Source organism: Trachemys scripta, chromosome 7 (genome assembly GCF_013100865.1).
Source record: "Trachemys scripta elegans isolate TJP31775 chromosome 7, CAS_Tse_1.0, whole genome shotgun sequence".
Lineage (NCBI taxonomy): Eukaryota > Metazoa > Chordata > Testudines > Emydidae > Trachemys > Trachemys scripta.
Window position 1 is genome coordinate 17,509,151 of NC_048304.1, and position 20,863 is coordinate 17,530,013.

The 20,863-nt window shown below is 41.6% G+C and overlaps 1 protein-coding gene across 2 annotated transcripts in view; it reads right to left on the reverse strand.

The window, feature by feature from the left end:
* Nucleotides 1-8,045: 8,045 nt before the first annotated feature.
* Nucleotides 8,046-20,863, reverse strand: part of LOC117880062 (protein SSUH2 homolog) — a 29,325-nt gene continuing 16,507 nt past the window's right edge. The window contains exons 7-13 of one of the 2 annotated variants that reach the window (XM_034775743.1): nucleotides 19,016-19,140; nucleotides 17,668-17,730; nucleotides 14,336-14,421; nucleotides 13,228-13,320; nucleotides 11,762-11,867; nucleotides 10,835-10,942; nucleotides 8,046-9,779 (exon numbers count right to left, since the gene is read on the reverse strand). In XM_034775743.1, the coding sequence (XP_034631634.1) occupies nucleotides 9,639-9,779; nucleotides 10,835-10,942; nucleotides 11,762-11,867; nucleotides 13,228-13,320; nucleotides 14,336-14,421; nucleotides 17,668-17,730; nucleotides 19,016-19,140 (722 nt within the window). In that variant the 3' untranslated portion in view covers nucleotides 8,046-9,638. The remainder of the gene's footprint in view (nucleotides 9,780-10,834; nucleotides 10,943-11,761; nucleotides 11,868-13,227; nucleotides 13,321-14,335; nucleotides 14,422-17,667; nucleotides 17,731-19,015; nucleotides 19,141-20,863) is intronic. The other variant, XM_034775744.1, reaches the window with a different exon arrangement.

A 20,863-nucleotide genomic window follows, 5' to 3' on the forward strand; every position in this document is an offset into this window, starting at 1 on the left:
TTCATAGTAGCTAAAGCCCATCCCCTCCAGCCACTCCCATCTCACAAACAATTCAAAGGTCAGAATTAAAGTCAAAGCTGACACAAAAGTGAGTGACGAAAATAAAAGCCAAACAAACTTATGAGTTTCACGTTCCCCTCCCAAAGCAAAACCCATAAGAGGGGACAAAATGTCTAGAAAGACTAACACACAGGGTCAGATTACTCAATGAGCCCTTCAGGCCAGCTAGCCCGATATAAAGGGGCTGTAGAGTAGGTGTAAGTCCCCCTACACATCATATTCCCATCTGTCCCTCTTCTCCATCCAGTAATATGAGAAAGGTAGTTCTTTCACTATGGGTTTAATGTGATCATGGGCTTTATTCATTTTACTCATCACCCAAAATACAGATGTACTGTTATGGGACTTTGTCTTTTCCCTCCCCCTTTTCACCTATTTTGCTTTCACTAGAAGTCTTTGTATCTGATATTAGGTATTATCTGCTGTCATGTATGATTATGATGGCTAAATATATGCCAGCTAGACACCAGAGCTTTTGGCAGACTTAAGCAATGATCAGAATCCTCCATTCATTGCTCTTCATTTAGCCAGACTTGTATATATGTGAATCCTGTACATTACTACAATTCAAATTAGGATTTTTGTGGTCCCTAGTGAATACTGTAGCTATACCAAATGAGCTAATAAATATTCTGTGCCAAGCTATGCTAAGATTTCCCCACTCCCTCTTGTGTACCTTACATCCCTTTTCTTCTTGTTCTCTGATTCCACAAACATACTTCCTTTTTGAACTTCAACCTTCATCCAAAAAAACTAAATTTACTGTACTATATGCAGACAGCATTTCTTTGGTAATATGTGTGCTCTCTAATGTTATCCATCATCTCTGTGAGCTGAAATATTAGGAACAGATTGATACAGTTAAGGACAATAAGCTATTGCCTGTCTGGGAAAACGGTTAACAAGATACTTTGGCCAGGTAGCTGATGATTATCATAAACAAACCTGTTCTTGAATTTTCTTATTTATATGTTATTTCCATCATTTATATATGTTTATATATGTTTTGTTTCATTATTGTTTATATTTTTTGGAATAACAAAAAATGTGAAGTTTAAAAAAAAAATTAATGGAGGATATGTTGTTACTAGCCAATTTTTCAGTGCCTTACTTATTAGTTCATGTGGCCAAAAGGTTAATATCCAATGATATTCAAATATTTGATTAATTAGGGGCCTGATTCAGTGTCATCCTCATAGACTTATAGACCTTAAGGTCAGAAAGGACCATCATGATCTTCTAGTCTGACCTCCTGCACAACACAAGCCACAGAATCTCACCCACCCACTCCTGTAACAAACTCCTGACCTATGTCTGAGCTATTAAAGTCCTCAACTTGTGGTTTAAAGACTTCAAGGTGCAGAGAATCCTCCAGCAAGTGACCCATGTCCCACGCTGCAGAGAAAGACAAAAAAACCCCAGGGCCTCTGCCAATCTGCCCTGGAGGAAAATTCCTTCCTGACCCTAAATATGACAATCAGCTAATCCCTGAGCATGTGGGCAAGAATCACCAGCCAGACACCCAGGAAAGAATTCTCTGTAGTAACTCAAATCCCACCCTCTCTAGTATCCCATCACAGCCCACTGGACATATTTACCACTAATAGTCAAAGATCAATTAATTGCCAAAATTAGGCTATCCCATCACACATCCTTATGTAGGTATGAAGCATGTCTGAGAGAGAGAGAGGCTGTAGGAGCCTTTCTCTAGAGCTGATCAAATTTTGGATTTTTGTTTTCACTTTAATCCATCACCATGTCAACATGTCTTTGGGCAAAAAGTTCCTTCCATCCCTTTTTTCAACTGCTATAGACCTGGTCAAAATTTTCTAAATGGCAACATTTCACTGAAAATTTTTGACAAAAAAAAAGGACATGAATTTTTCATGAAAATATCCTTTTGCATGGACTGCATAATGGACATGCAAAATTGCAGGCATGATGCTTATACTTAGATTGGGTGATCTCTGGGGTAGGGTTTGTCTTTTTGTTTTGTGTTTGTACAGTGCCCAGCACAATGCGGCCCTGGTCCACGATTGCGGCTCCTAGGTGCTGCTGCAAAACAAATACATCAGCAGCAGCAATGGGGAATCAGTAAGGACCTTATAAACCAGGGGTTCTCAAACTGGGGGTTGGGACCCCTCAGGGGGTCACAAGGTTATTACTTGAGGGTTCGCAAACTGTCAGCCTCCACCCCAAACCCCGCTTTGCCTCCAGCATTTATAATGGTGTTAAATATGAAAAAAAAGTGTTTTTAATTTATAAGGGGTGGGGGGGCGAGTCGCACACAGAGGCTTGCTATGTGAAAGGGGTCACCAGTACAAAAGTTTGAGAACCACTGTTATAAACTGTGAGAAGTGGAGAATACCTGTAGTGTAGTGTTCCCTGGCCATACCACTGGCATGACCTGATCCATGCCTTATGTCTGGACTGGGTGCACAGCTGGTGTATAACTTTTACTCCAGTACTTCACCAGCCAGAAGGGCTCCCTACATAAGAGATATTTGGGGGAGCTGCCTACACATACTTTAAGGCCTGTTTATTTTGTCAGAGTTGTATAAACTGACCTGAATGTAACTCAGAATGAGGCCCTATTATAGCTCCAAAACCTTTATACATTTCGGTCCATCTCAGGTCATCAAGGAAGAGAGTTTACATTCTACTGCTAGCTGCAGTCAGCAGGAGCACGTGAGCTGAATCCCCCACTTTCCAACAGCAAGGGGGTGGCTAGCAGAGTGTTCTGAGTGAGGGCACCAGGACTCTGGAACTTGCTTCCCTTCTTAGTCCAAAATAGTCTGAATTTGTTAACCAATGACATCTCTTTGATAGGGCTTTTGGAGAGGGCTGAGACTATGGGTCCCTCAACAACTGAGGGGTGGAAAGGCGTCTCTTTAAGTGTCTGGCTGGCTGAGTTCCTGTCTGAATTGATCATTTTACGCTGTTGAGATGTAATTGTGCTGTTAATGAGAGTTTTTAGAGCACTTACAGCCTTGGCTAGGAATCTTTTTAGCTATTATTTAAATCAGATTTTTTTTTAAAATATCTAAAAATACTAACCAGCATGGGATAGTGCTGATAAACATTGAGCTAAATTGTGGCATAGAGCCACACCTCTGAGAGGGATAAATTAATAGCATGTATTAATAGCAATGAATAGATCCATTAGCCCTAGTGCTAAGCATTATTACTGCCAGCGACAGTTGTTGGTGTTCATTAAATGCTGTCAGTGTGCTAGGTGTAGTTGTTATTACACTCGCATTTCAACTTGAGAAGCTGTGATTCATTAAATACCTTCAAGATTAAAATAAATGGCTCTTAATGATCAAGCTAGACTTCATGTTGCTGTTAACTTCTACTCTTTAACTAAAAGCTTCAAGCATCCTGAATAGACTCTAAGGCCCTAAACTTGCAATGATAGTTGCATGGGTGGACCCCCACTGAAATAACTGGGGCTCTTGGGTCTGTAATTTGCATGATTGGGACCTAAATGTGCTGCTTAAAAACCTGTTTTTTTTTCTTTCCTCTGTTTGTCCCTTCCATTTTATGTGAAAAGACCTGAAGGCTGTCCTGATGTGTTGACCATAACGGTTCACTTTCCATCTAAGTCATACCCGTCTTAATAAAAGTCTAATAATAAAACTTAAGAGAACTTGATGGTCACATCTTTTCTGGGGTCTCTGATCTTTTCCACCACTGTGTCTGTGCTATATCACATTGAGGCATAGTCAGATTACAATGCTTTGCTGACAAGGTGCTGCATTTCATCATCCAACTGAAAGCCAGAGAGTCTAAGGATTTCTTTGGTGAAGTTCATCTTTTAAGACTAGAAATCAGTCTGATATAAGCGGGACAAGGCATGGAGGCACCGAGTCCTCCTAAAGGTTATTATAATTTGTGAGTGAATTTACTACCCATGAAAGTGGAGGGTTTTATAGCAATGATTATACATTGTGCAACACCCTTCTCCACATATTGCAGCTTCAGATGGAGTAGGCTGGTAGTATGGTTTGGAAATATGGTTAATACAGATAGGTCCCATCTATACTGCAAACCCAACTGTGTTGTTTAACTGGGTCGGGATCACCAGTTTGTAACTGGAGCCTCCAGCACTGTTACTTTTGTAGAGTAAATGGAACTAAAGAGAGAGAGAAAAATTCCATCCAACTCAATGGGACGTTGGTGCTGAATCCTCAAAAAAGTGTTTAAATGTCACTGTTTTACTGCTGGTCACTTTAGTAGAAACTATCAAAAACTCTGGGATTGTTGGCAGAAATTAAGTTTTTGGTGGAACTTGAGTAGAATGCCATTACAATGTATTTGTTCCAGAACCCTTCGGGGACTAGAAGACCTAAGGTCTGGTGGAAAAGATAGCAAGACCAAGTGAAGAGAAACCAAAATGAATGAACTGACGTGGTTGGAGATACTCATTGAGTTTGTGTTATTTTGCTAAATTCACACCCATTACAGCTCTCACCTCCCTTTACTAGTGAGTTGGACAGGCTGAGTTTTTCAAATTTTGTAATTGAAATTTTAAAAAAAGCAAAAGCAAAAATAAAAATAAATGCTGAATTTTTTCCACATTTTTTGACTACCCTTGGTAGAAATAGCAAGTGAGCTAGTCACAGTCTCATTTCAGGCTAACAGGCCATATGTGAAAAGTGATCTTTCCCTTACTCTTAAGATGCTTATTTTACAATTATGTGTATTAGTGGTATCAGTAAAATTGTCTACACCGGTGTGAATATATATTGTACTGGGTCTTCCATCCCAATCTAGGAACTCTGGAACTAGCATGTTATTTCTCTTTGTTAGGGATACACGTAAAAGACACCCTTATAGCTATAGTAGCTGCATGGCTGATATTATTTTCTGTTAGCTAGTCATATTTTTAGAGGCATCATAGGTTTTCTGGCGTTGGATTTGGGGGTGGGGAATGAATGCACTTTTATAACTGCCCTTTTCATTTTAAGACATTGTTGATTAAACTCTGGTTTGGGCCTTATGCGTTTTGTCAGTTGTCGGCTGAAGAATTAGGGCTCATAGTTTCACGGCCCATCCAAAACCTGACTACTGAGAAATGCTCACACCCTTCATTGCATGTGAATTGTATAATGTAAATAAAACAAAACAACTCCTGCCTGTTAAATTGTGATAACATTGTTATCGACTTATCAACTCTCCCTGAAAACAACGAATTACAGCGTAAATATTAGCAAGGAAAAACCCTAGCTTCCATTTAGTAGGATAATCTGGTGTAAATAAAACACAATCTATGAAATAGCAATGATTCCTGGAAGTATTAAATACAATACCTTATGAAATGTGTTTGCATCATCTCTGATTGGAACAAGTTGATGTCTTCTTCCCAGAACTTTTGGAGTGGAAAAGATCTTCCTGGATGTATATTTAAATAATACTTTTAAATAGATACTTCATGTGGGGATCTCATAGGCCAACACGCCAAGTACAGAAGAGTGAATTAAGGTGCAGAAAGATAAAATGACTTGTTCAAGCTCACTCAGCAAATCACTGGCAATGCTAGGAAATCAAGAGTCCTGGCTTTAAGTCCTATGCTCTACCCAATGGACACACTTCCTCCTATTTTAGAGGTTTTGTGCAGGATTTAAGTCAGTAAAATCAATGGGAGACATATATCTATAAAACCTCTGTGTGATGTTTTGAAAACCTACCCTCAATTGTTAACAACCCTTTGGAATTTTCTTTATAAAAAGACATACATGTTTGCTTGGCCCGTGGAAAATTTGACTAAGGCAGAAAATGAAATACACGGATGGTGGCGGAGTTCTATGCCACTCCCAGGGGGACTATAGCATTTTGTGCTGCGCTCAAAAGATAAATGTGACAGGTTTTGGATGCCTGCTATACTATGATTAAAGAAGATTGAACATACAGACGTCAGTCGGGAACAAATACATTTATCTTTGATGCTAGGAGTCATCTGTTTTTCTAGTTAAATAGGTCTATTTTAACTTAGACAGTTCTAAGCCGCGAGCAACCCATCTTTCCAGTTGCTATGGAGTAACAGGGAAACCTCAGTGTCCTAAAGCTGCTATGTAAAGAGTTTCATAAATGCAAGTATGGCGCAGGAATGATTGAATGAGAGACTCAGATACTATGGCAAGGTTGCCAACACTTGGATTTTATTCCAAGTCTTGTCATATTTGATGTTTTACGTAAAGCCCCACTCCTGGAGACATGCATTTAGGTGCAATTCTCAGCTTTCTTCTTATTTTTTTTTATGAAAATTTCTGCCCCTGATGGTTGCAGAGAAAAGCTTGGAAACATGACCCAGGTGCCCCCGAAAGGTTCAAAAACCTGAAGGCAAATTAAAAAAAAAAAAGCAACATTATTTATTCAAATTTCTTTATGGGGGAGGGACTCATGAATTTTGAATGTTTGGGTTTGGCAGGAATTGTGATGGATATGGCACAAATGCTTAGATAAATAATTCACATCAGAAAGGAAAGAACCTCTGCCAGATATTTCCCATGTGTGTTTTATTCCTTACAGAGTTTGGGTGTTCAGCCATTTAAAATGTAGTGTCTAGTCTTTCTGGTGCTAAGCAAATCACATAATCAGGAAGATTTTGCCATTGCTTACATTAGGGCTGTGAGGTAGAGGTGGGCTGAAATTTTTTCCCCACTCAAATTTTAGATGAAAATGAAAAAAATTCCATTTCCATCTACATTTTTCATGGAAATTGTCGAGTTTTGGCTGAAAATGGGAGTTGGATTTGTAGTTTGCTCTTTGTGTCCCCATTCTCCCCGTGTACCAGGCTCTGTAGCTGGACACCGTCTCCCACAGTGCACTATTGCCAGGATTCCATGTTACCCAGGAGTCACCTTATTGGTAGGGGAGACTGTGATACATTATGGGAGATGTAGTCCTGCTGGGAACCCTAGCATGTAGAATGAGGACATGAGATGGAAACTATCACTTGCTATGAAGCACTACAGCTCCCATTTCTGGCCCAAACCTTTTGGGTTTTGACCAAAATATTTTAGCGAAAAACAAAAATTTCCATGGAAAACAGACACTCTCTGCAAAAAAAATAGTCAAAACCCCAGTCTTCTGTCAAAAACCAATTTGATAGGAAAATATTGACCAGCTTACTGGGAGGGGTATGTAGGTCTTCATGTTGCCCCCTTGAAGGGACCCCGAGTCCAAAGCCATACCCCACCCCAATGGTGTCACTAGAAGAAGATCCTGCCAAACCAGACTGGTCTGGGGTGTTAAAGTTTAATTTTCAGACTGGGTTCAGGGGTCGCTCAGAGAGGGACCCTTGGGGGGGGGGGATAGCTCAGTGGTTTGAGCATTGGCCTGCTAAACCTAGGGTTGTAAGTTCAATCCTTGAGGGGGGCCATTTAGGGATCTGCAGCAAAAATCTGTCAGGGATGGTACTTGGTCCTGCTGTGAGGGCAGGGGACTGGACTCAATGACCTTTCAAGGTCCCTTCCAGTTCTATGCAATAGGTATATCTCCATATTAAAGAGGTACTATGAGCTGGAGTCATTTAGATACTGCTGAGACTGTTTAGGCGCAAGAGCTTAACAGAAGGGTGCTACTGTCAATGGAGGGAGACATGAGAGGCTTCTGTTGACCAGTTTGGGTTAAATCTGAATCCCCTGCAATAGTACCCCAAAACAGAGAATAATTTGTATCCAAACCTAACCTTGCAATGTTAGGTTTGGATACAAATTATTCTTTCCATACTCGTCCTGCTACACGGGCTATAATCACTTGGCTAAATGTTTGACCCTTGTTTTGACTGTGGTATAATTGCATGTAAAGACAAGGTGGTGAAGTCATATCATTTATTGGCCCAACTTCTGTTGGTGAGAGAGACAAGCTTTCGAGTTTACATAGAGCTTTTCTTCAGATCTGGGACGAAAAGATATGACCTCACCCAGCTTGTCCTATAATATCCTGAGATTAACACAGCTACAACAACACTGCATATTATAATTGCTTGTGTCAGATAGCTTGCGCTAGTAACTGTACCCAGTTACACAACAACACAGATTACAGTGGCTTTGGAGTGCTATCATGATTACTAATCTGGTGACCTTTAGTGTTGACATTTACTTTTCCTACTCCCCGCCCCTCTTTCTCTCTCTACCCTGGACATAGTCTATGACAAAGACCTTGGGTCTGAAAAGGATGACGTTTAACTACACACGAGTTGGTTTCAAAGACAAATCATTTGTTGTGCTGCTCTAGGGCCTGAGTCTGATGTCACTTACCAGGACTGGAGTTACTTTTGCTATACTCCTTGGTCAATGACAACAATGCAGGCAATGACAACAGTAATTTATATGATTTGCACCTCAGCAGGAGGTAGCCAGCAGTCTCATTGGCTGCTTGGAGGTAACATCTAATATAAAATATGAAGGCAAGGGAGAAAGGTCTGATTATAACCAGTCTGTGAAGTGCTTGAAGAGAGTGTTTCTATTCCACCACTCATTTAGAACAGCCCTGGTGGGGTGGGGGGAGGTTCATCAACCTCAAGCGAGAAAGCTCAGTTCCAGTGTTTATTTTATTAATTAAGTGTCTGTCGCGTGCTTGGTGCTGTCCACGACACAGAGGAGTTCATGTTCCCTGCTGCGAGGAGCTCCCACTTTAAATAGATGGACAACAGAAACCTTCCGGGTCTCCCAGTGTAAGGGTCTGTCCTAAATCCTAATTTTTTAACAGACCACCTTAGTGAGGAGCCTCCTGCGATCTTCTGTAATTGACCCTGCTTGTGCTGACAGTGTGGTTTGAGCCCAAGTCCTACGGAGCTGAAAGCATGAGCTGCTATCGGTTGAGCTAGAGGAGTAGCTCCTGCAGTTCAAAGCAGACTCGTGGCTGTTGTGTGGCTCAGTCACAATGAGGGAGACAAAGACCCACCTTCCCCTTGTGTATGTTACACATGGACATGTGCTAACATCACTACCTATCCCTCTCTGAACCAATCTCTTCCCCCACTTTCTTGTGAAGGTCCTTGTCAATGGATAAGGAACACATACCTGTGGATCCTGACCCTGAGAGCTATTGCAGAGTGAGAGTGTATTTGCAAAATGACAGATCACATTCCTTCATTTCAAACGCTGTAAGAAAGCTACCTGACGCTGCTTACATTTCCATCATTTAGAACATGCATTTCACACATCGGAATTTAAAGGATACATTTAGCAAGCTAAATACCTTAATGCAAAGCTACGGAGAACAAAACCAAAAGCTCTGAATTCAAATCTGTCATACAATACGCTAGCAATGTTCAGTTTTCATGATCACGATTTATTCGTCTCCATAAACATAGAGCGAGAGGTGCACGAGAGAGGTGTTCTGCTATTTAATTTAAGCACGGTGTGACCTGCATAAATCGTTACTGCACCAATAAAGAGACACCCATCACCCTCTGTGATCATGCTGGGAGTGAAGATCTTTAGATCTGCTGTCCAGTGAAAGTTGGAAAGGAAGGAGTTGCTCAGTTTATTAAAGAGAATAAATAATTCCAGCTGTGCTGTGCTGCCTGATGGTGTGTTTCTTAACAGATCTTATGACCTATCTGTGAATCACATGACTGAACAGCAGCACTTTGCGGGGTAGTCCTCTGTATACACTTTATTCTCATTTCCAAAGACATAGAAGGAATAGACTTTTCCTCTCCATTCATATTCCACCTTGGTGAGTGGAATCAGCTCAATGGTTTGTTTCTGGAAAAGACAAAGGAAATATATGATTATATCTGATAATAATCCTAAGGGCAGAGTTTGGGAGTCAGATCCTGCTGCCCTGGCTTATGTTGAGGTGCACCTTCCTCACAAATAGCCCCTTTCACTTCCCGGGTAAAACGCTACTCAACATGAGCAAGTGGATCACAACCGGGCTCTTCTTTGGTTTAAGGAGCCTGATCCGAAGCCCGTAGAAGATCTTAGGAACCGGCGCTGGTCCAAGGATCAGTGGTTGAGAAACACTGGTGTAGCCTATCTGTGCTTAGTGTTTCACTCATCTCAGAATTCCTATGGTGACGATGAATTCTTAGAGCGGTTTCAGTTCCTTTCCCAAGTATCCTTTGACCGCAACATATTTGCACCTTTCTTGCACACCAGGATATTTAGAAGTAGTGGACTTAAATTTACACCACTTAAATGAGTCCATCCCCAAGTGGCTGTAAAACAAGCTTCTTCAAACTTACTGTCCCCCATCTAACTCTCCTTTTATAAAAAAAATCTTGGGGACTGACTATGTCGTTTACATTGATTTTACATGATGGATCTTCATTTGATTTTGATAGATTTACTCCCAGTGAAAGTCAGGTTAAAATTGTGCAACAGAGATCTGGTAAACACGTGACAAGATGCAACCTCCCGGGCAGATGGTAAATTAGTAGCAACTTGCGCTCGCCTAGGTGCTGCAGGGAGGTGCAGTAAAACAGCTCCAGGAACAGGAAGGGAAAGCCTGGCTGGCTGAAGGCTGATCTCTGAATGTGGGGCTGTAGATCTAAGTTAAGATTCCTCGAACCGGGAGAATATTTTGCATATTGATGTTTTTGGAGTGTTTTTTATTTCCTGTGACTACAGTGCACAGTTCTCCTTGAGTAAAGGGAACTGACTGGCTGACCTTGTGTGATTTTGCTGTGTTGTTTCACCAGTTTACAACTGTAAGTTACATATTCTGGAGATTAGCAGTAGAAGGATAATATTCTCCCCCAGTTGCCTCCCATTTATTAGGGCAATGAATTCACATTTGTTTGGTGCATCTTACCTACCTGTCTCAATATATGACTATTGGAGGCAAACTGCATTTGGTGTTGTGCAATGCATGATTCTGAACCCCTATCAATGGTTGGTTCGGGGAAATTCACTATAGGATACACCTGTGAAAATAAAGACAGAGTTATGAAGGACATATTTATACACCCTCCAAAATGCAGTTTTATCATGTTAAGGATAATTAGTAAAAAACTGTAGTCCCTTGGGTATATTTTAATTTTATCCCATTGTACAGACAGCACGTACAATGCCGACGCCCTCCTAAGCATGAATTTAACTGGCAGTTGGCAAAATGTCAGTGCTTCAAGGGATAAATCAGTTTTAATCTAATTTTAAATACAGATCCTGGACTATCCTTCAGCACCTCACCTCCCCAGCACAAAGCAGACCTGCAGTTGGCTAAATCAGCACAGGAGGATGACTGCAGGATAGTGAGATTCTCAGATGGCACAATAACTACTCTGGAGAACTCCTTTCCCTGTCTTGTGCTGTGACAAAAAAGGGCCCGAGATGCAAAGTCCCTCTATGGATGCAAACTTTCCCCAAATTCCTAGTAGTTCAGATCCAGGGTTCTGGTTCAGGCCTGTCTCTCTTATTGCTCATCCACAAGTATTGATAGCTATCACCAGTGTTTAACTGGACTGTAGCATGTTGCCCATGTTGTAACATGATGCTATAGCAATGGCTGCTACTGTGTTGTTCTGTCATTGGAAAATTGCTGTTGTATTTTTTACTAATATGCAGTGAAATCTTCCTATAGAAATTATACATTTATCATAAAATGTATGGCTATTAATTTTACTTCTTTGTCCCTTTAAAATTACTTGGTACTGAGAGAGCTAGTTCATAAACATGGCAGTGTGCTCTGCAGTTTCAGTGGATTCCAGATAAAAGAATTTTAACACAATAGCGTCATTATTTACCACTTGATTTTCATCACTAAATATTTCCTTCCCAGTGACTTCCTGCAGGTGATAAATAGGAAACCCCAAATTCTTGTCAACAACATATTCAGCCACGCTGTTCTTCCTGTTGGGAAAATGGGGGGAGCATGTTGGTTTCTATTTCTCTTCTTTAAAAGTTAGGATTGCTATGATTAGCTCTATACAACAAAACCCCATAGTGTTCAACATGTTTTACAAGCCCTGGGACAAAATCATGCCTTGGGAAGCACGCAGAATTATGGCGGAAAAGCCACAGCTGGGAGGGGAACCATCAGGGGTAACTTTTGTGCCCTGCTCTTATCTCCCACAAAATCTGTCAAGTTCAAGCCTTTGCAGCTAGAGGGCATTCTGGGCTGGGCTTTGGTTATGTGCTTCACATGTTTTAGCTTCTATGTCTCAGATCCTACCACCCCCTGCAGGTTACTACTTTCCTTGGCCTGAATAAACTATGTGAGAAGAGATTTCCAGGGCCACAGCCAGTCCCAGGTCTACCTTAATTCTGCCCTTGCATTGATTAATGTGTGCCACAGTGCAAGCTACAAACAATGAGGGTTTCCATTTGGCCTAAGATATATACAGACGGTTTCTTCCATGACTGAAATTCAACCACTTGTGGGGTATGAGGCGCACCCTTCAAGCAAGGCACAGCAACATTAAACAGATCAGAATTTAAAGGGAAGATGATGGGTCCGTCTGACTCTCCTTTACACAAAAGTTCCTTTATACCTTAGGGGCAGTGCTAGAGCAAGGTAAAGGGATCAGAACATAAACAAGAATTAGGCCCACTACAAGCAAATGTTAGTGAGGTGAAATGTAGTTTACTCTGAATTCTATCTGGGCATTGAGCTAAGGTGCTCTAGCTAACCATACCGAGGGCATTTTAATAGGCACTAATGCTCGGGACCTTGGTTTTCTATTTGATCCACAAGTTCTAGTAATCTAGTTGAACACTCCAGGTCTCTGAATATTTGTGTGTCAGATGCATTCAGCATGGACTGTGATAATGTCATTTCTCATACTGCTTAACTAAAATTAGATAATCAAGTGACTTCTGAAACTTACAAAATTATACCTCCAAGAGGTGAAAGCTGGATTTCAATGCCACTCTTTCTTTCAAATCTACATGTAAAATATCAATTTCTAAGGATTTTAACACTTCTCTTAAATGACATCACTATCACCAGGAGCACTGATCTCATGTTTGAGCCATATACTTTAAAATGTTGGGCCACATAACTGGCAGATGTAAATCAGCCTGGTTCCATTGAAGTCAGTACTCCAAACCATGGCACAGCATTTAACAGGAATGACCTCAGCGGATCTACCCTCATTTACAACAGTTGAGGATCTCTCTCAGTAACATCAGCATGCTTGAGAATGGCCAACAACTGTATATACCCTCCTGTCTAACAACAAACCCCTGTGTTCGTTTGATTTCAACTTACCAAGTGATTGTAAGTTCAGAATGATATAGCAAGAGGCCTTTTCCAGAGCAACGGATGCATTTCTGCCAACCGCCACCATGACAGTCTGAGCAACTATGGAAGAAATACAACATTTATGCACTCGCTTTACACACACAAGCCTCCTTTATAGCACTCTCATTTTCATCCAGAAAAGTGGATCGGTTCAGTAGGCCGTCTGATGTTAATGGGTTCATTAAATCGGACATCACCAGTCTGCATGTGTGTGTTCTAATGTGACACCAAGGAGTGGGAAAACCCGTCATCTGACTTGACTTTTTAAATTATAAGGTTTTCAGCACAGGGATCTTCTCTTACGATGTGTTTCTACAGTGTGAGTGAGGCACAATGGGTCTCCAGATCTCGGTGGGGTCCCCTGGGTGCTAAAATGATATAATACATGAATAACAACCTGAAAAAAGTGGGTATAGAATCCATTTTAAGAACATAAGAACATAAGAAAGGCCGTACCGGGTCAGACCAAAGGTCCATTTAGCCCAGTATCCTGTCTACCGACAGTGGCCAATGCCAGGTACCCCAGAGGGAGTGAACCTAACAGGCAATGATCAAGTGATCTCTCTCCTGCCATCCATCTCCATCCTCTGACAGACAGAGGCTAGGGACACCATTCCTTACCCGTCCTGGCTAATAGCCATTAATGGACTTAACCACCAAGAATTTATCCAGTTCTACACCCACTTTGTATTCATTTTCCATTAGTTTAAATGATGCAAAGTAGTGAAGGACGAGGCCCACTGCCTCTCTGTGTCTTAGTCTCTCCAGCATAAAATGGGGTTAATAACACCTACAGCACCTTCCAGGAGGCTTAGTAAATGTTTGCAAATTGCTGTGCAAGCTTTGAATGTAAGGTGCAAATGTTTGTTATTATAAATGGAAAGATTCCCATTGACTCCAGTGGGCACTGAATTGGATCTGTAGTTTGGTTAAGTTCTTATTCAGCTGGCACCATTTCACCCATTCCCATATTCAAAGAGCACGGAGGAAATGATATACTAATAAAGAGCCATCTGGTCAACGAAAGCTGTGAAAGAAATATAAATTGCCATCTGGTATTTTAGCATTTTCTTACCGTCTCTTTCCTGAACCTGAGCAAAATAAACAACTCTGATTGGATGTGTCTTGCCAGCCAGTCCCATTACAAGCTGTACATCTTCTCTACATTTAAAAGAGCAAAAAGAAAAAGATATTTTTTTTTCTGACAAGAATTTGATCTTCTCACTTTTCATTTTGTCAGGTCCACATTCTCAACCACAAAAGTACATACACGTATCTGGAGCTCAGAACGGGGTAACCTAAGTGGACCTATTTCATCCCATGCACCATGTGGCAAAGGCACCTACGATGAAATTCATCCCTGTGCAAAGAACCCACACAAGGTCCATGCGCCACGCTAGTCCCACTCAAATCCTAGTTTTGAGGATTTAAATGGAAGGAAAGTAATGCATAGGCCTCATGCTGGATTTCTATACAGGGATGAATTTATCCCTTAATGCAGAATATTCCAGTAAGGATTCCATATCCAGCAGAGAATTTAATTGCAGACAACTTAATACTGCTGCCTATGTAAGTGACGTCACTCCATTAATATTACTGTTAAAATGAGGTAGGCACATCCTTGGATCCATTCTATAGTCTGTACGAGCTGAAATTTTAGTAAGAAACTTTTCATAACACATTTTCCGTGTCTGAAGATGGCAGTAGAGTCTGTTCAGTTTCAAATTTTGCAATGCTCACCTGAACATAATTGAGTAGCACCTGAAGATTCCAGAATTAGTACTACAAATTAGAGGCAAGAGATTCCAGCAATACCTGTTCTTCCTTCCTTGTTATTGATAAAGGTTTGTTAGTCTCTAAGGTGCCACAAGGACTCCTCGTTTTTTGGGGGGTTTTTTAGTGCTCATGCAGTTATCTAGTCTCGCTGATACTCATAAAAGTAGCCCTTACCACCTGCAGGACCTGTTTTTCTCCTATAATTTGCATCCTCTGGAGATTCAAGTCCTTTGTCTACAGGTACTGCATGCTTAGAAGCACTGCCATATTACTCACATTGACTGACCTATGAGAGTCAGCAGTTACCGAGTCGCCATTCTTAAGCAGTCCTTTAGCCTCTTTGATGAAACTGCCAGGCAGGATGAGAGTTGGTGCTAGATCAGATGTGAACAGCCATTGTATCACAATGAATTCTGATTACTAATGAACTGGGCCAGAACAAACTGATGAAAAACTCAGCATCCTATTATCTGTTCCCTGAGTCATCCAACCAGTTCCTCCGATAAAAACCCTGCATGTTTCTGACAGTGACAATGGTTTAGCTATTGGAGAAGGGTAATTCTCTGCCAACAACTGCTGTGACAGCTATATACCACAGAACGGAAGTTCTATTCAATTTTTTTACCAATTTCTCATCCTAAATTTGTATAGGAGAGCCTGGAAAAACTTTTGAGGGGACTTGTGCTAAACGATTAATATTGACATCTATAGTGGCTACAGAGGGGCAGCCCTTCTTTTTGTGGTTGGTTAAATACTGAGATGATATTTACAAAGGAAGCACCTCAGTTGAGGATCTCTTTATTAACTGCTACCAAAATCTCAGCATCATTAATGATCTGGATGATGGGATAGATTGCATCCTCAGCAAGTTCACAGATGACACTAAGCTGCGGGGAAAGGTAGATACGCTGGAGAGTAGAGAGAGAGTCCAAAGTGATCTAGACAAATTGGAGGATTGGGCCAAAAGAAATCTGATGAAGTTCAACAAGGACAAGTGCAGAGTCCTGCACTTAGGATGGAAGAATCCCATGCACTGCTACCGGCTGAGGATTGACTAAGCGGCAGTTTTGCAGAAAAGGACCTGAGGATTACAGTGGGCGAGAAGATGTATATGAAACAACAGTGTGCCCTTGTTGCCAAGAAGGCTAACGGCATATTGGGCTGCATTGATAGGAACATTGCCAGCAGATCGAGGGAAGTGATTATTCCCCTTTATTCAACACTGGTGATGGCACATCTGGAGCATTGCATCCAGTTTTGGGCCCCCCATTACAGAAAGGATGTGGACAAATTGTAGAGAGTCCAGCGGAAGACAAAATGATTAGGGGGCTGGGGCACATGACTTATGAGGAGAGGCTGAGACTAGGGCTTATTTAGTCTGCAGAAGAGAAGAGTGAGGGGGGATTTGATAGCAGCCTTCAACTAACTGAAGGGGGGTTCCAAAGAGGATGGAGCTAGGCTGTTCTCAGAGGTGGCAGGTGACAGAACAAGGAGCAATGGTCTCAAGTTGCAGTAGGGGAGGTCTAGGTTGGATATTTGGAAAATTTATTTCACTAGGAGGGTGGCAAAGCACTGGAATGGATTGCCTAGAGAGGTGGTGGAATCTCCATCCTTAGAGGTTTTAAGGCCTGGCTTGACAAAGCCCTGGCTGGGATGATTTAGTTGGGGTTGGTCCTGCTTAGAGCAGGGGGTTGGACTAGACCTCCTGAGGTCTCTTCCAACCCTACTCTTCTATGATTCTGTAATTCTATCACAGTAGTGATAGATGTGAACGGGAATGACCTCTTATTCTCTACTCTAGTCACTCACCAACTGTGATATTTGCATTTCTGTTTCCCCCTTTCATTATATCTGGGCAGACAAAACACAGTGAAACTAGTATAAGAAGCCACTCCTAGCAGTTAACCTTCTGTCTTGAAACTTCCTTAAATATTCTGGGTACAAATCTGCTCCAACTTGATTAGGATGTCATTTCTGTTAAGCCTCCCAATTTCTGTCATTCCCTTTACTCTTCACTTAAAACAGGTTAGATTAAATCACTCCTTTATTAAGGGAAAGCCCTAGATTCAAAGAGAGGTCAGACTCGTTTGTCAATATAAATTGGGATCAAGTTTTTCTCAAATAACAAAAGGCCATGGTCAACTCCCACTAATAGAAAGATTCCCAGTGACATAAATGATCTTTGGATCAGGCCCGTAACCTTCCATTCTTTAGCTGTCACACAACCATTTACATCTCCTTCCTGACTTTGTCATTTCTCTTTGAGAGATTTGTCAAAGACTGGGAACAACTGCCCCTTTTTTGAAAGCTGAAGACATATGTTCCCTCAGTATTTATTAAAGACCTAACTTTATCTATTCCATCTATTTGGAAGAAAGAATGTGATTGAATGTCCAACAGACACATAGGTGGGACCAGTTCCTACTAGTGACTATTGTTCTCAGATGACTTGATGTAATTTGCTTGTCAAAAGCTCAGAAAGAGAAAAGTTTGGGCCAAGTGGTTTTTATATACTTTTCCAAGTATTTTTGAAGGGAAATTTGAGTGTTTTCTTCCTTCCCTGTAGAATTGTACTGCACAGGCAATGGTGACACGTGAAAGAGAACTTGCCATAGTTGCATTATAACATACCTTTCCAGATCCACTACACAAGTTGCACTGATTCTTACCACGTCCTTGGCAATTAGGACAATCCTGAAAGCAAAGCAAAAAAGGTATAACAGAGCAGTGGGTTGAAAGAGAAATACAGCAGCGTGAGGCTTCTGGAATTAGAGTCCAAGGGCAATTACTTTTAACCCCAAGGAGTCATCATTCTCATCTAAACCTCATCCTCTCTCTCTATTATACCTGTAGGTAAGGGGAGCCTTGCTTGAAACCCATTGGCAAAGAAACCTAAAATTATTAGTGCAGACAGGGATTCCATTGTGAAATTAAATGATCATATCACGGGGAGCAGAAAGTATAAAAAGACTGTCATCCCTACATTGAAATACATGCTCAAAGGTCTTCTGTCCCCTTCCTAGTGGAAACATCAGGAAGCAGGATATATATTTTCTTACCTAGGTTACTGAGTTCATACACAAAACCAGTTGGGTTGGCTTTTCTGTCTGGTTTTGTTTGTTTTACTCCAGAAATAGCCTTGCTTTGTTTTGTTGGGTGGATACAAATCCTTTTTCATGGCAGCCTGCCCACGTGAAATGCACACTTCAGACTATCTGGAGCAGTAAAATCAACTCCTTGCCAAAAACAAGGACTAATCCTTTATCTAAAGCTATTAAAAAGAATATTTCATTATTTAAAGCAACAAAAAGAATGCTACCCTGCCAGAAACCTGAGTTATCTTTTCTTATCCTAAATCAGGAGGGGAAGAAGCAATAAATATAATTATACCCCAAAAGAGCTATTGCAATTAGTAAAAATAATTGTGTCAAAATAGGTATATGTGCTAGATATTTAACCAAAACTATAGAACTGAAATATGATGGCACAGTGATTTTAAAATTAATATGTAATCTGCATTTAGGATAATATGATGCCTTGGGACCAGAATCCTGCTCCACTGAAGCCAATGGGAGTTTTGCCATTGCTTTCAATGAGAGTAGGACCAAGCTCTTGAAGAAGAGCAGACTTTGAGTTACATGCTGCCGGATTTAAGATTAGAAATATTTTCGATTAGCATAGGTACTAAGGCACTGAAGTGGGACTTAAAAAACCTGGGCTCAGTCCTGGCTCTGCCACAGACTTCCTGTGGGATCTTAGGCAAAATGCTTAACCTCTTTTTGTGCCTTGGTTGCCCCTCCGTACAATGGGATAATAATATTTTCCTTCTCCCACCTTTTGTCTGTCTTGTCTAGTTAGATTGTCAGCTCTCTGGGGAGAGGACAGTCACTTAGCACAATAGGGACCTGATTTCAAATGGGGCACTCCTGTCACCCAATTAATGATCCTTTAAAAGTTGGAATGTTTGTGGAGGTTTTACCTGTACTGAATATGTGTGCGGCACTGGAATGTGCATTTCACAATCCGTAAACAGAGGAGGTGCATCCACTACTATTGCCCATGGGGCAGGTGCTGGTGCAACATCAGAAGAGTCCACAAATCCACCTAGAGCAAAGGACTAAAGATCAGTCAGAAAAGACAGTGATGTATTAGGGAGGTTAGCATGGAATGGACAAAAACATCACCAGGCACCTCCTTTCACACGTGCGCTTCAGTGCTAGTGGAAGGTGCCAAGTTGATGGCAGTGGAGGAAATTGAGGGAGCTGCTTATTCACAAAACAAATACAATTTAGACAGTGGCAGTTCAGATCTTATCCATTACAGCCCCACCTTCCTAGGGGTGAGAGGTGCCAATTAGTACTGACTGGTGTCATGGTTCCTCTGATGCCAGCCTCTGTTTACTGGGTGGAGACCAAGAAAGACTACTGAATCCATCAGCTGGGAAGGACTTTAGGTCTCTGCTAATCTGTGCTACACTCAAGTCCAAACCACACCAGAGTCACTGCACCCCAGAGTATCAGAGGGGTAGCCGTGTTAGTCTGGATCTGTAAAAAGCAGCAAAGAGTCCTGTGGCACCTTATAGACTAACAGACATATCGGAGCATAAGCTTTCATGGGTGAATACCCACTTCATCAGATGAATGCACCCCAGAGGGAACCACAGGAGGAGTTGTGCCTTAGAAGGCATAAACCCTCCCTCAGGTCTCCAGTGCTCAGAAGGAACATGGAAGCTGTGTCCTCTTTAAACATGTTGCCACCTCTTCCCTTCTCCTCCAGTAGCTTGTTCTCTAAGGCTGGAATGGTGCCTGGCTTCATCCCATTTGGAATCATTTTCCTACAATTGTTGCTTGCCCTTTCGCAAGGGGATGGAGGGAAGCTCCTTGAACTTACCCCTCCCAAGCCAATCCTTTACAGAGGCCAATCTGTTTTAATTAGATGAGAAAATGTACCCAAGAAAGCTTATATTTGTAACCATATAAGGTTGTATAACCTCAGTGTATTCAATTCTCTTCTCTTTCCCTTTGTACACCCATACCCCTGGTCTCTAGACAGTCCCCCCGCCCCCTTCTCTCTGAAGGCAGGAGATGTTACAATCCATTTTACTCTGAGGTCAAAGTAAACCGGCCTCACTGTGCTTGAGCTAGTGTGGAAGTTAATTGTATATCAGGAACTATGACTCCAATGAGCAACTTCTGGTATGTTAACAAACCTGCATCTGTCAGTGGAAATTGAAGCAAAGGAACACGCTGTTTCCTGAACTGGACTTTTTTTTTCATTATAAAAGACAATTACAGTACACGGTGGGAAAGGTTCTAAATGAATCTATTGCCCCAGCTTAAATTTAGCTTGTGTGAATAACCCTGGGGCCTGATCCACAGCCCACTGAAGTCAATGTAAATACTCCCATTCATTTACTGGGCTTTGGAGCAGGCCCAGAGCAAACCAGCTTAGAAGAATGAAAAATATTAGTGGCCACATACAATGGATGCCAGGAAAAACCGGTTACTCACCTTTGTAACTGTTCTTCGAGATGTGTTGCTCATATCCATTCCAATTATGTGTGTGTGCACCGTGTGCATGATCATCGGAGAAATTTTCTACCTTAGCAACACCCGGTGGGTCGGCTGTGGAGCCCCCTGGAGTGGCGCCTTCATGGCACTGGATATATACCCCAGCCGACCCAGCGCCCCCTCAGTTCCTTCTTGCCAGCTACTCCGACAGTGGGGAAGGGGGGGCGGGTTTGGAATGGATATGAGCAACACATCTCGAAGAACAACAGTTACAAAAGTGAGTAACCGTTTTTTCTTCTTCGAGTGCTTGCTCATAT